This window comes from Penicillium bovifimosum (genome assembly GCF_028826915.1).
Source record: "Penicillium bovifimosum strain IBT 22155 chromosome Unknown utg000003l_segment0_segment0, whole genome shotgun sequence".
In the NCBI taxonomy this organism is placed as follows: domain Eukaryota; kingdom Fungi; phylum Ascomycota; class Eurotiomycetes; order Eurotiales; family Aspergillaceae; genus Penicillium; species Penicillium bovifimosum.
The window spans coordinates 3,140,438-3,155,326 of NW_026622712.1; the positions used below are offsets into that span (position 1 = coordinate 3,140,438).

Consider the following 14,889-nt stretch of genomic DNA (forward strand, 5'->3'; position numbering starts at 1 on the left):
AGGAACGGGATATCATTCTACCCAATCACAGTCATATCATCCCAATCTAGAAGGTCCAAGATTGTTCCAAGGTATTTCCAGTAACGACCTCGAATATCCGGTTCCGAAAGGCTTAGATGGCGGATGGCGAAAAACTTCCACATGGATGGCAACTTTTTCCGCGGAAAAAATCGGTTATCCTCGGCCACCCGAATCCGGTGAAGGCTTGGCGATTCTTGTTAGATAATAGATTCAAAGCCGAGAATGTGATTGGTCAATTGACGTTGGAATGAACCACATGGGCCCCACCTTCCGCATCGACCAGTGGACCCTGAGACGCTTAATTCCATGTACGCAGTAGAGCTCGGCTTCCAAGCGTTCTTTCTGTGTGAAGTTGAAAAAACTAGTATTCAGTAATGCGAATACGCAGTGGAAACTCTTATCTCGATGATTCCATTCCACGACAGCCGGGCCCCGGAGCCGAGAGTCCCCACGTCCTCTCCATAATGTGCCATAACATAAGCTGGGGCATTGTCTCGGTTGCGGGTGCTCCACCTTTGGAGGATTTTTCTTCAGCACATTGATTCCTTTCCTCTGCTCACGGTTCAAATTTCTTCCTGACGGATCTACGCACATCATGATTCACGACGCAGTAAACCCATACCAGGACCGGGCTGACTCGGAGTCGGGGTATAATGAGAAGAAGTTCCTCGATGAGACGCCTCAGTATCAGGATGCTTTTGGTGATGAGGAGGGTGCGGAGGTCAAGTATAAGACTATGAAGTGGTGGTAAGTCGCTATCGAAACCTGGAGTCAAGCAATATGTGCTAATCGTGTTATGATAGGCAAACCGGAATGTGTAAGTGCTAGCATACTCGCAGCCTACATCTCGATCGATTTATTCGAGCCGACACTAACAGTTGGATAGTCATGATTGCCGAATCCGTCTCCTTGGGTGTCTTGTCTCTGCCCAAAACCCTGGCCCAGCTTGGTCTTGCCCCGGCTCTCGTCCTGATCATCGGACTCGGACTTCTCGCTACATACACTGGATACACGATCTTCCAATTCCGCATGCGCTACCCCCACATTCAAAACTTGGGCGATGCAGGCGAGGTTCTATTCGGTGTTTTTGGACGCGAGCTGTTTGGTATGGGCCAGCTGCTCTTCTCGATCTTCATTATGGGAAGTCACATTCTGACTTTCAGTGTGATGATGAACACTGTCACGGAGCACGGCACTTGCACGATGGTTTTTACCTTCGTCGGATTCGTTATCTGCTTCGTTTGCTCTTTGCCTCGCACCATGAAGAACATGACCCATATCTCGTGCATGTGTATGTACATTTCGTTGCGCCATCGCTGGGAATCTGTACTAACTGTCGCGTATAGCCTTCGTCAGTATTCTGACTGCAGTCATCATCACTATGGTTGCAGTAGGCGTCCAGAACACCGGTGGTCAGAATCTCAGAGCTACTATCGACACCGATCTGTTCCGGGCTTTCAGCGCCGTCACCAACATTGTCTTTGCCTACTGCGCCCATGTTGCTTTCTTCGGTCTGATTGCTGAGATGGAGGAGCCGAGAGACTTCCCCAAGGCTCTGATCATGCTGCAGTCCTTCGAGATAATCTTCTACACCGTTGCTGCGGTCGTAATTTACTACTACGTTGGCCAGGAGGTCATGTCCCCCGCTTTGGGATCTGCAGGACCTGTCCTCAAGAAGGTTGCATACGGTATCGCCATTCCAACTGTAAGTTCCACTCACTCTGCCCCAGTCACAGTCAGCGGCTGACATTCATAGATCATTGGTGCTGGTGTCGTCAACGGCCACATCGGTCTCAAGTACATTTACGTCCGCATCTTCCGCGGAACTGACCGCATGCACAAGCGTGATCTGGTCGCCATTGGCTCCTGGGTTGCCATTGCCTTTACATGCTGGGTTATCGCCTGGATCATTGCCGATGCTATTCCGGTCTTCAGTGACCTGCTGAGTCTGATTAGCTCGCTTTTCGCTAGTTGGTTCAGCTACGGTCTCGGTGGTGTGTACTGGCTGCACATCAACAAGGGCAGATGGTTCTCTTCCCCTCGGAAGATTGCGCTCACTGCTGTTAATGTGTGTATCGTCCTGATTGGTGGTTGCATGTGTGGTCTCGGTCTGTATGTTTCTGGCAAGGCTATTCATGACAATGCCTCCAGCAACAGCTTCTCTTGCGCTAGCAATGCCGAGGTGTGAGCTTGTCGATTGTGAACTGTTTATCATGTTGTTTCCAGGCGGTATGGGCATTTCATTGTTTATAGATTTCTGCATATAGATCATTGTATATTGAGCATATTTTGCATTACCATCGATCATATCATCGGCATATCGCATTGCCAGAGAATCAACCCCTATATTTACTAGGTTAAACACGACACATCCGCCCGGACTCAGATACAGACCAAACATCACTCCCAACAGCCTTCAGAGCATAGAAGAAAGAAGAAGGATCCCACTTGCTCTTAATACCCTGCAATCTGGGATAATTGCTCCCAAAGAAAGTGCGTTTCCAATGTGGTTGGCGGAAATCCCCTTCATTCTGATAACAGCCGCTGCCCGGGGTAATAGCCTCGAGTTGCGGTACGTATTCGTCCGTCATCTTGTGCTGCTCTGCAATCATCTGAGACCATGGCGCGGTCTCGTTCCAGTATGTCCCGATTTGCATCGTTACTGCTGCGTTGCGCAGAGCTGGTGACACGGCGTTGGAGATGTCTGGAGAAGAAACGTTCATGCCGACTCCGACTGCGATTACGCCGGCTTGGGTTAGGTTGCGCAGGGCGGAGGCCATGTCGGTTGGGTGTTGTTCGAGGGTTTGGCGCGGGATTAGACGGCCGCCGTATTGGAAGGTGGATACGGCTAGGTTGCCCCAGGGGAGGGGGCCCATGTATTTGTTGTAGTGGTCGTAGTAAGATGGGGAATAGCTGAAGCTGGCTTTGTATTTGATGTTGAGGCTTTCTAGCTTGGAAAGGAAGGGCTTGAGGATGGCCTTCACATCATCGGTGGTCTGATTGTAGGCCGTGACGGGGTTGATGAGGAATGCGCTCGAGGTCATCTGGTAGATGACGGTGACACCATGGTCGATCATGGCTGGTAGCAGAGCGTGGAAGTGAGAAACCGCCTCGTAGAAGGTATCGGTGGTGATGTTGGCCGCGCCGAACTGAACAGCGGCACCGGCAATGGGCGCGTCTGGGTGTGCTTTGACTACCATGGACATGACAACACCGTAGTTTCCGCCGCCACCACCGCTCAGTGCCCAGAAAAGATCAGCGTTCTCGGAGCGCGAAGCTTTGACCAGCTTGCCAGCAGCGGTGACAACCTCGAATTCCAGGGCATTGTCGGCTGCGAGACCGAATTTAGTGCTGAGAGCGGAGTGCCCGCCACCCTGGGTGTAGCCACCAGCGAGACCGACTGTAGGGCATTCGCCAGTCACGACTGTCAGGCCTTTGGCAGAGGCAGCCTCCAGGATCTGATATCCAACCATACCGGCGCCGACCTTGAATGCAGGGCCTTGGTAGGTCGGGTCAAACCAGTCCAGGTACTCGATATCGCTCAAATGATGAGTCCATACAGAGAGGGCACCTGCACCGGTTGAACGACCGAGGTAACTATTGTCTATCAGTATGGAACAGGGGAAAAGCACCGATGTTAACCTACTCATGGCCGGTATTACGAATAACGAAGCGGATGTTATTTTCACGGGCAAAATTGACAGCAGCGATGACCTGGTCACTGGACGAGACATTTACGGCGTAATTCACGTAATTGCCGAGATGGCAGGGCTTGGACTTGGGAGTAAAGGGATCGCAAGTCTGGTTGGCAAAATACGTCTGCATCACCGACGAAGAAGAGTCGAAACTGGTTGGTTATTAGTGATGCGATCTCCTGAGCGAATTGTACTACTTTACTGAATCTCAGGTTTGGTCCAGTTGGCCTTGATGGCCGCACACGCGGCGGCATCGTAGTTCGGCGCATGGCAGGGGCTACCGATAGGAACGGTCGCAATCAGGCGACCGTCAACAGTGCCGTTGAGCGAGTCCCAAGCGGAGGGAGGAGGCCAACAGCTATCGCTTGGCAAACAGTGACAATCGGAGGCAATGGTCGTTGCTGCAAAAGCCAGGAAAGCCAATGTCCACTTCATAATGGAGGAAGGGGTGAGATTGCCGAAAATATGGGGAGATGTGTTGATCACCCTTTTTATTTATTTGGAACGCAGCATTGTTTCTCCTGAGTCCTGACCTGGGGTACTCTTTAATTCGCAGCCCTCGGAAGTGTTCCCCAGTCCGTCTAGTGAGGTTAGGGTGGATAAGGAGATCTCATCGGGGTCGAGCCGAGGCGGACACGATTCATGCGGTTCGCAAGTGATCGGCAGTTCAGATCTGCCACCAGCCGAACTGTAGTCAATACTAGTAGACATCCAATAAATCCCATTGCCACACACAACTTCCAGGACACATGGTGGTCTTTGCCATCGACATCATATGCAAAAGTTCATCCTAAAATCGGCGTCTCTTCGGAGGCCTCGGAACGACGAAGCTTAGAAACTGAGATCTGACCCACAGTTCGTCATAACATAGCCAATCAGAGGATTTGCCGACGCTTCGCCGACGCCACCAAGCCTTATCCGGCCGCCGGCGAGCCTTATTATCCCCAGTGGCGGATGTCGTCGCACTGCGTCCATGTATCTACCCGTAGGTGCCAGCCATGGTCATGAATAAATGTAGGACTGGAAGTTTGCATAAGCATTCATACGACTGAAAATTCAGTCTCGTCTCGTTGGAGGTTAGTCACATTGGTTCGTATGTCAGAGATGGCGAGAGAAACACTCGTGAGTTTCGGATAAAGCAACCGGATGAGAAATCTCTTTGCCTCGCACTTGGGAACTCGGGCGAGAAAATGAGATGAAACTGGACAAAAATGGTAAGTTTGCCTGGACCCACGGTTCTTTCAGCCCTATCCATGGCCCATCTAGATCGTTTTTAAGGCTTCCAGGAGCACAATGCTGGTCATTGGCTGTCGACTTATCAAAGCTCTGTCTTGGCGAAAAGAATCCATGGGCTTTGGCAATTCCGGACGTGCGAAAGTTAAACCATATCTCCATGCCAGTCCGGAGACCGGAGGCTGCCGAGGCCCAGGGAGGTAGTATATCTACAAGAGTGATCGCATAGTCGTTTCATCACCACGACATGCCGCCGAATACTCTTGGCCCAGCCCTGGAAAAGGGGATCTGGGTGGCAGTGGTCATCGCTGCGGTGATTGTGGTGTTACGAGTCTTTGCCAAATTTCAAATCAAACGTGTTGGTATTGACGATGGCTTGATGATTCTCGCCGAGGTAGGTTTTCCCAGTTTGTTCGTCGGGGTATAAATTACTCATATACTAACTATAAACTGTTCTAGCTCTTGGCTATCGCGTCGACAGTATTCTTGTCCTTATCGGTCAAACATGGATTCGGGACAGACCTTTATAGCATGCCACGGAAGGACCTGCAAGATGTCCTCAAGTATATCGCGATTCAGGTGCCACTCGTCACACTCAGCACCACTTTCGCGCGCTCCGCATTCATTCTTTACCTTCTTCCTCTCCTCGGAACGAACAAGTATCACCAGGCCGCCCTTTGGACTGTTTTGATTATACAGTTCGGCGCCAATGTCGCATCCGCAGTGCTACCACTGAGCATCTGTCGCGATGTTGCTGCGCTCTGGGACGCAGAGGTCGCGGCCACAACGAGCTGCGGTGACTCCGATGCAGTGTTTAGATTCGCATACTTTTCCAACACATTCAACTCAGCTACGGATTTGTTCTTGGCTGTCTTTCCCGCAGTGGTATTCTGGAATTTGAATTTGAGGCTGAGGATCAAGATTGGTTTGATCATCCTTCTCAGTCTGGGTGTCTTGTAAGTTTCCCATTCCCAATGGCATTGGATATACTAACAGCTCCAGTGCTATGGTTGCGTCCATTATCAAGACTACCAAACTCAACTCTGTGCCCAGCATTACAAACATGGGTGCCGCTGGCGGCATCGAGCTCATCCGCTGGGGATACATCGAAAACGTCATTATCATCATCACCTCCTCTATCCCCTGTATCCGTCCCCTGGTGATTTCCTCTGTGCGAAAAATTTCCAGTGGGAAGTTCACGCATACCGATGAACCTAGTACGCCAGCTGGTGGCAGTCCATCCGTGGGCCCTAAGGAGGCTAAAGAGTCACCCCACGCCCGTGGCTTCGACCCCGATGTTGAGGACAGTAGCGTTGATCGCATTCTGGATGATACTCGGAGTGTACATACTAGTACATCTGTTGAAGGTGCTGAATCTCCTAGTTTCGAGTCTCCGGACTTTAAGAAGGATGCTGGGATTTCAGTTATCACAGGTGCTGGCCAGTCTGTGACTGAGCCCAGGAGCAATCTTTGATGAGTTATTAGACTTGAACCCCTACACAATATCAATTCATAATAGAAACAGATTGTTCTGAGCTTAAGTGTATCTCATCACAAGTGCTCTACTTGCTGACAATCAGCCCTAGGGTTAAGGGCGAGCTATGTACAGGATGACCTTAGGCAACGACAGTCACCTTCAATATTCATCATCATGCTTATAACACAGACCAATCAAAGAACATCAATCTAGAATAAGGGCATCGTAGCCCTATTCTCATAATCCACATTTCCCGCCGCAGACTCAATCCGCTCGGTACAAGTCCCAAAAATCCGGTCCCACAGCCGCGTCTGCTTGCCATAGTTGTGACTCTTCCGCCACCCCTTCCGGTGATGCAGATCATGATCTTCAATGACGATCTCGGCGTCAAACATCTGCAACAGCCAGCTCAGTGTCGATGGCACCGTCATGTGCATCCGTAGCCCGCTGTGACCGTATACCTCCGCGAACGCCACGTACTCATGGCACATCCACCATTCATAGAATCCCATCGGTAATCCCATTAGTTTTAGACTGAAGTAGGTCATCATAGGCACGCCGACCATGTCGAAGAATTCTTGCTCGTGGTCTGCGTAGGCGGATAGCAATGGGTTTGGGTGCTTGGTTAGGTGGTGGGTGCGGTGGTATTTCCACAGGTAGCTCACGTCGTGCATCAGTCGGTGATACCAGTAGAACCAGAAATCGAGGACGATGCCGTACAGCCCGATCTCGAGGGGGAGCCAGGCCCAGGACATTTGGGAGGGTCTTTGGGTTTGGTTGTAGGATAGGAAGATTGAGAGGATCAACCGTGAGCCGGTAGTTTTATATACTGAGGCTACGACTTTAGACACGCCGACATCGGGGACTCCGTCGCGTTCGTGCTTGTCGCCATCTAGGAAGCCGTATTGGTGGCCGAGCCTGCGAAGGATGTGGACTTGGTATATGACTGAGGCGTTGAAGGCGAAGAGGTAGAAGTTGAAGGCGGCGATTGGGCCAACATTGCGCCCGGTGAAGGCCATATAGGACTCGTGGAGGAGTAAGGGAACAGCAGCGTAGAACAGCACCCATCGGTGAAGAGACCACTGGGGCATATATGGCACTTTCTCATCTTTGCTGTGCACCGGCACCTCCTTGTCTATGTCGATAGGGTAGGCGTTCAAGACATGCAACATGTAGTGGTGGATTTTCCACTCGCTGCGAGGAGCTGTACGCCATGTTGATCGCATGGAATCTTTTGGGGGTTTGGAATCCATGGTGGATGGCTCTGGAGGCGGCCATGTCTGGCGGGGGGTCCTTGTTTATATCAGTTCCATGAGTACACTGGGCAGCATGTGGTCAACGATATTGAATGTGTGGATCAATTTACCCCAACCAAATCTAAACATCTCATTAGATTAGACAAGATGATCTTCGAGAGAGGTCGATTTGGTGAAGATCGGCGTTTCCCACATGTCAAATTCTCCGCACAATGAGACCGCCATCGGCTAATGCTTAGGCGTCAATGTGGAGTTGAGAGGAGCGCCACTGCATCTAAAAGGGGAAGCAGTGCGATCATGAATGTGAAGATTGATCTCTGCCCAATGATAGAGGCGAAAGGCGTGAGTCAAGATCTGTCCACCCTGCGCACTTAGGTTCAACCTCGGTATGGGATTTGGTGCCAAACTGGACGACCACTCGCAAGTCAGCTGGCTATGTATTCCCAACACTTTTAGGGCATTCGCTCAGGCTTCTAGATCTCATGAGATGACGATTTCGAGAGTAACGCGGGGATAGACGGGGGTAATGACCGACTGATCGGAGACAGGGAATGCCAAACGTGAGAATGGAAATTCGTACAGGGAAAAGCTCTTGCCGAAATCTTCTCTGCCAGTACACCATCTAGTCCTCACCATCCGTGAAAGTTTCTGCCCATTGCTGGGGACGCCGATCTGCTACATGATTCCTGTTCCTCCAAAGCCCCCAAAGAAAAGGTTGACACATACGAGGGAATATGCAAAACCGTATGTTGCAGACTTATATTTCCATTGAACAGTATAACTGTAAGTCTAAGAACTAGCTGCGACCTGCGCTGCCGAGGCCTCGGGGCTTGCAGCTGGCGGAGGAGTAGCAGCAGCAGTAGCCTTTACCTCTGGCTTCTCGAAACTTTTCATGGGATAGTATCCCCAGCGTTCAAACATGACGCGGTCCTCCTCCCAGCCATTGCAATCAGTGGTCAGCATCTTCTCACCCGTGAACACAGCGTTAGCGCCCGCTTGGAAACAGGCAACCTGCTGCTCTTCAGTCAGGGCAATGCGACCGGCAGCTAGACGGACGATGGTGCTGGGCATGACAATACGAGCAGTGGCGACGGTACGCAGCAAGCGGTCGAAGGGAATCATCTTCCGGTCACCGAGAGGAGTACCGGGGATAGGGACGAGGGCATTAACAGGGAAGGACTCGGGGTGGGAGGGCAAGCTGGAGACAGTGTGTAGGAGACCGATGCGGTCGGCATCGCTTTCACCCAATCCTAGGATGCCACCCGAACAAACGTTCAGACCGGCATCACGCACGTGTGAGAGTGTCTTGAGGCGTTCATCATAGGAGCGAGTGGTGATGATGGTAGGGTAGAATTCACGCGAGGTGTCGAGGTTGTGATTGTATGCCGTCAGACCAGCCTCTTTCAGCTCCTTGGCTTGATCGCCGTCGATCATACCCAGGGTAACACAGACCTCCATGTTCATTTCGCGGATTCCGGAGATCATCTGCTTCACGTTTTTGAGACTGGTCTTGCGGCCCCGCATGTCACGCCAAGCGGCGCCCATGCAGAACCGAGTGCTACCATTGGCCTTTGCATTGCGGGCTTTAGCGAGGACTTCATCGACGGGGCTCATCTTGGTAGCCTTCAGGCCTGTGTTGTGCTTGGAGGATTGGGCGCAGTAAGAACAGTCTTCACTGCAGCCACCCGTTTTGATGTTCATCAAGGTACACATTTGGATGGCGGCGGGATCATGGAAGCGGCGGTGAACGGCGGCCTAGGTTAATTAGTATGAGATTGGTATCAAGCTCGGGTATGAGTTCCACTTACCGCTGCATAGGTGAGTTGGTGCAATGGTGTCTCATATATTTGCTTGATTTCATCTCGAGTCCAGGTGGTTCGGGGTGTGGTAGCACTCGTCGCATTGGTCAGGGTTATGGGGATTTGGCTGTTCAATGATGTAGCGGATGTACCTTGAACGGTCCCGTAGGACCGTATCAATGTCAGTGGCAATGAGCGAATGGAAATTGACATGGCGAGTATTGGGGGAGGATAGGAAGGAGAGGGTGTAAGGGTATAGAAGGATGACCAGAATGACTCGAAGAGGGGCAGTGAGAAGATTCACGCATGTGGAGTAGCAACGCAGCGGGCTGGGAAGTTTAATTTCACCCCTGCAGCGGTCTTCACGTTATTCGATCATGTCATCAAGGAATGTGTTGAGATCTTGCCATTGGCTCATTCCCAACATCCTTAACTCGGGGACTCGGGTCAGATTGTCCGGTGATAACCGTCTTACGGTTGACTGTAAGTTGTAATTAGCTTCCCTTGTCCAGGCAATACTTCATAGTATATGTCCCTGTATGTACCAGATTTTAGGCCGCGGATGCGCATTTCCCGATCGGGGTGCCGCCGCTTTATGAGGGGGTTCAGGGTCATGCTCACTGAGTATTTCACAGCACAGGGTGATTACTCAGTGCTACTCGAGGTATGCTTAGTAATGTAAAAATAATGCTCAGGTTATGCTCGGTGAGCACTCAGGGTCTTCTCAGTGAGTACTCAGGGTCTGCTCGGTGAGCCCTCAGGGTATGCTCAGTGAGCACGGCCTGAGTGCACACTCTGCAGCCTGAAAATAAAGGCAGAGATAGAACAAATTAACCACGTGACATGTGGATCATTTATTAGCCATCTACTCTGTGATGCTAGCGCCAGCAACTAAAAATCCACCTAACATTGACCATCCTTTTTCTGTTGATAGCCCCTGCCCCAGGTAGTCATTCACTCGTATGCCCTCTGAGAGATGATGACGTGTGAAATTACATGGCTTGTGCCTTTCGCCCAATCCCTGCTATGGCCGGGATGGCTTGTGTGAGGTAATTAACATCCAGTCGAGCTATAAATACAGCGAAATCCCCCATGGGTAGTCAACCACAAATACTTCGCAAGGGCTTGCAGCTCACTACCTCCTTTATTCTCTTCATGATTTATTCCAGTGTATAAACGTTCTTTTCCAACCCTGGATCATGAGTATAAAGCCCCAGACTTGCGATTTAGCAAGGGAACGGCGCCGCGCGAGACGCAAAGAAACTGGATTCCAACCGGAAGCCCACCGAGAGGATGATGCTACACGTGGTAAGCATAAGCGGACCGATGAGTCCAGAGCCCTTCACCGGCAGTACGTTGAGCTCTGGATCGAGTGAGTGGCCTCGCAACGCTTTTCCCAATTTCCGTGTTTGTTGACTTCTTAGGTTTCTGATTGAAAGTGGAAGAGTATCTGAAGGCTATGAGCTGGAAGAGGGATGCCTGGCACCCGAAATTACTCTGATCAAAGAATTTATTCGGTGGTATGCGCATTCTACCAAAGGGCGTCTCGACCCAGAAGGAAGACCCACGGCCGTCACGACTTTGGCATGCGCCGAGAGATTTTTCGGTGGCTTTGAGACAGCTACTGGAAACATGGTTCCTCTAGAGGACCGTGTAGAGACTTACGGGGTTAGTATAGTCCGTTTTGCGATTGCTTTGGATGCTTGCGGCTGACCATATCGCAGTGGATCAAAGCAACTCTGACCAAAGAGAAAGTCATCGTGAACATGGAAAAAGGCAAATTCAATTTCACCAAGACAGACTACCTCCACGCCGTATCTTCACTCTGGACGGTCGATGATCCTGTCTTCATCCACGGAACAATGAAAGTCTTCCTTTTGTTCGCCCTACAGCTTTATCTTTTCACTGGTGCAAGGGTTGGGGCATTCATTCCCATAAATAAACATCGACACCAGAGAGGTCTTCGTTATAAGGTACATCAACCCATGCACATGTTCTTTCAGGCTACTGACACCTAACAGCACATAGACCTAGTTTTATTTCGTTCTAATTCTTCTGACGAGCCATGGAAGATTGGGTGGCGAGTCAATGAACAGTGGCTCAAAAAAAATAGGAACCCGGAGTACACCGTGTAAGTCAATTACCTCGTTCCTAAAACGTGCCAATTCATCCTTTTCTTTTCGCAAACACTAACTCGCTCGACAGCTTTGGCATAGGCATCCGTGATGACAGCAGGCCTCAATTTGCATCGGGACTGCTTCTTGCCGTCATTGCCATCGACCAAGGCGCAATTTACGGAATCAACACTATAGAAGACTTGGCCCAACAGCAGTTCCCCGAAGGGAAGAATGAAATTCCCCTGCGCTGGAAGGATGACGCGAAGGAAAAGCCTGTATTCAGGAACGTGACTGGGCAAGGTGCTCAGGATCTGGTGTTGACGACAGAAAGGTTCTACTATTCCTTCGCCAGCTCTTCAGGAAAGCAGGGTATTGGGAAGATCCCACAATACATGATATCCGCCGAGCACTTGGAAAAAAGGTTGATGGTAAGGCCCTTCTGATATCCTACACTTCTTGGGACATAAACTTACTCTCCATAGGGCGATACGGCTCAGCATTAGTTTCACAGTTATACGGTCATAAAGATGGGAAAACCTACCCAACGAGCTATCTTGCCCATTGCTCGTCCATTAATACTGTTGACTGTGTTCTTGATGAGAAGGGAGACGATCGCCATATCGAATACTGGCAAGGCCATGAGCAATACCGTGAAACCGGTTTGCCTAGTCATCTGCCCGCTGGGATCGAAGAATCTGTCCTGGAGAGTGATGAACTTGCCGAAATAAAAAGCCACATTGGCTTGGCAGATGCAATAGGCGACAAAGAGAGGGGAAATTACGAGAGATTACAATACAGGGATACCCATATTCGCCTCCGCCTTTCAGCTCTTACAAACTACCGGACCCAATGGGTTCGCGACAGGAGAGACTGGACGGTTTTATCAAAAGGGCAGAAATCACCCAATGACCCAGAAAAGAATGCTTGCACACGTGCCCTTGCTCTTATTATGCCCGAAATTGGCCGCCTAGCGGCAATCATGTCGTCCACAGAGCCTATGTCATTTGACGAGAAGCTCCTCTTCATGAAGGACCTACAAAAGCAGTGCTCGCGGGAATACGACATAATATACTTACCGAATGAAGCACCTATCCATGGCAAATGCCCGATTGAAAGCTGCCAGGAAGACGTTGACTCGTGAGTACCTATTTCCAGGTATTGAAAACCAATCGCTAACTTGTGCAGGCTGGCGAAATCCAACCGGAGTAGACATATCCATGAATGCGTCCGCCGCGATAAAGCTTCCCAGCTTGGAGTGAGGAAGTTCGACATGGAATTCTGCTACGAATGTATGGAATGGTTTCATACAAAGCACCAATGGCGAGAACACTGTGAGAAACACTTGCTATCTTGGGGGAGGCTCCATTGCGAAGTCATCATTTACCGCTATACTGTCATCCGACCGGGTTATTGTCCATGTTGCCTCTTTGATGAGTCTCTTGATGCGGAGAAAAGGCTTCGTTATTAGTGCCATAGCAAGAAACTTCGGGACCATATCAAGGAAACTCATCTGCAGGGGATGAAATGGCCAGCTACAGATCCCTTGTGTGGCTGTCCACGGTCTTTTGACAACGCGCATGATTTCTGCCATCACTTGTATGATGTACATGGCTTGGCAAAGGGTATCTGGCAATCGCGAAATGCGGACAATGAGGACGACGAGGCTACAAAGGTACTCTGCGTACGTGGGGGAAAAAGAGCTCTCCCATGGGAGCAGCAACAAGGGAATGAGAAGAGAAGCGAAAGCTGCGCCAAAGAAGCTCGGACTGACAATCATGGCCTGCCATCTACTTCCAAGGTGGAATCGAAATACACTTCAATGGAGCCAAAGAAAAAGCGGAAGAAGGAAACCCGATTTTTCCAATACCAGCCTTCACGCCCTGAATCTCAGCAATACCCCTCGAACCACATTTGTATCACCAAACCGGCTCGGTTCTCGTTTGTCGAGGATCAGCAAAGACGATTTGAGTGCTCTGCTAGAAGTGATAGGGCCAGCGCGAGCAGCAGGAGTAATTCAATTGCATCTTACTTCTCAGATGCCGATTCACGCCTCAGCTCGCAGCCAACGACGCCCGGTCTTGATGTCATTGACCCTAGAATTCTCGTCCCTATCGGCTTCAACATAGAGGATGATTGCCCGGGTTACGACCAGGAGCCTATTCAGCTGAATGCTCATTCTTTGGGTGAACTCGAGACAAAGGAGTTAAATGACACGATAGACCCAAAACCTCCTGTTCCGAGCCCTGCCAAACTATCTCGTGAAGATTGTACCAATGAAGTCAATGACAACATTGGTAGGGCTTTGGAAACATATTGTCCTACCCCCTCCAGCAACACAGCTGTCGCGGTAGATGATAAGTGCAAGGAACACCCTCATACGCAGGCAGGGCTCGACGGTAACCCCTCTTGTAATGATTAAGATGATGTTAGCAACATTTGCAGACCGCTCACGAGAGCAAAGGCAAGATCACAGCCGCTTCTGGGTCATCCGGTTGATACTCGCAAGCTTCGGCGGAAGCTTACCACAAAAGAAAAGCGAAAGCTGCTTGAGCTCAAGGGCCAGAACCTGACATTGAGGCAGATTGGGCCTCTCTTCGCACACGTAGATACGGCCTTCCTGCGACAGAGCGGAATGATATGGAGCTTCCTCGGCGATACACCAGATCACGGGCTAATCGAATGGCCCGTCGTGACTATGCTCGCTAAGACATTTTTTATTGGTCGCGCATTATGCTTTGCATCAACTATAACCTGCTTGTACATAAGTTAAGTTTATTTACATTTCGAGATTAGTACAGACTGAGCTCTTTGCCATAATGTCACCACTCAAGACTCCAATGACAGACACTCGTCGCTGCAGCGAAATAAAATATGAAGCACATCTTTGTATCAATCCCGCGAGGTGGCTTTTCCGGAAATCATTTAGTTGAAATGGAGCTGTTGTTTGTGCTAGATTTGAAGTTGATCATATTCGCACTGCGTGAGGACGGCGAGTGAACTGCAACGTGTTTTAACGAAAGCCGATTACAGCAAGCTTGTCACACTGCAGAAGGAAATTACATTGCAATTACATAGCTCGCACCGCCACACTTGGACAGGTAACCTACGAAGTATTGACCGTATGTAATGTACCGTAAATGAATGTTTCTGTTTGTATGATACGTCACCACGACTATTTAATTTATCGGTACCCCGGAACTACAAGGAAATCGAACTATTATCTTTTTCCCTCTTCATATCAGTTTCTTTCCAAAGGCATTCATGTACGTTGGAGGAGATATCGCGGTTCAT

At 50.1% G+C, this 14,889-nt stretch overlaps 6 protein-coding genes across 6 annotated transcripts; 3 read left to right on the forward strand and 3 right to left on the reverse strand.

Annotated features, from left to right (window-relative positions):
- Window positions 1–616: 616 nt before the first annotated feature.
- Window positions 617–2,209, forward strand: N7515_004240 (uncharacterized protein; the record flags this gene model as incomplete). Its single annotated transcript, XM_056664984.1, has 5 exons — window positions 617–768; window positions 825–838; window positions 908–1,312; window positions 1,368–1,726; window positions 1,778–2,209. 5 exons carry the CDS (start codon window positions 617–619, stop codon window positions 2,207–2,209), a joined length of 1,362 nt encoding a protein of 453 aa, XP_056524041.1.
- A 169-nt stretch (window positions 2,210–2,378) lies between these two features.
- Window positions 2,379–4,151, reverse strand: N7515_004241 (putative isoamyl alcohol oxidase; the record flags this gene model as incomplete). The annotated part of the gene is made up of 3 exons (XM_056664985.1): window positions 2,379–3,618; window positions 3,668–3,868; window positions 3,919–4,151. The coding sequence occupies 3 exons, from the start codon at window positions 4,149–4,151 to the stop codon at window positions 2,379–2,381; spliced, it is 1,674 nt and encodes a 557-aa protein (XP_056524042.1).
- Window positions 4,152–5,196: 1,045 nt separating this feature from the next.
- Window positions 5,197–6,423, forward strand: N7515_004242 (uncharacterized protein; the record flags this gene model as incomplete). The annotated part of the gene is made up of 3 exons (XM_056664986.1): window positions 5,197–5,343; window positions 5,409–5,905; window positions 5,952–6,423. 3 exons carry the CDS (start codon window positions 5,197–5,199, stop codon window positions 6,421–6,423), a joined length of 1,116 nt encoding a protein of 371 aa, XP_056524043.1.
- A 212-nt stretch (window positions 6,424–6,635) lies between these two features.
- Window positions 6,636–7,679, reverse strand: N7515_004243 (sterol desaturase family protein; the record flags this gene model as incomplete). Its single annotated transcript, XM_056664987.1, has 1 exon — window positions 6,636–7,679. One exon carries the CDS (start codon window positions 7,677–7,679, stop codon window positions 6,636–6,638), a length of 1,044 nt encoding a protein of 347 aa, XP_056524044.1.
- A 792-nt stretch (window positions 7,680–8,471) lies between these two features.
- Window positions 8,472–9,694, reverse strand: N7515_004244 (biotin synthase; the record flags this gene model as incomplete). The annotated part of the gene is made up of 2 exons (XM_056664988.1): window positions 8,472–9,437; window positions 9,491–9,694. The coding sequence occupies 2 exons, from the start codon at window positions 9,692–9,694 to the stop codon at window positions 8,472–8,474; spliced, it is 1,170 nt and encodes a 389-aa protein (XP_056524045.1).
- A 1,649-nt stretch (window positions 9,695–11,343) lies between these two features.
- Window positions 11,344–14,017, forward strand: N7515_004245 (uncharacterized protein; the record flags this gene model as incomplete). The annotated part of the gene is made up of 6 exons (XM_056664989.1): window positions 11,344–11,454; window positions 11,503–11,612; window positions 11,687–12,026; window positions 12,110–12,735; window positions 12,784–12,887; window positions 13,137–14,017. The coding sequence occupies 6 exons, from the start codon at window positions 11,344–11,346 to the stop codon at window positions 14,015–14,017; spliced, it is 2,172 nt and encodes a 723-aa protein (XP_056524046.1).
- Between the last annotated feature and the right edge of the window lie 872 nt (window positions 14,018–14,889).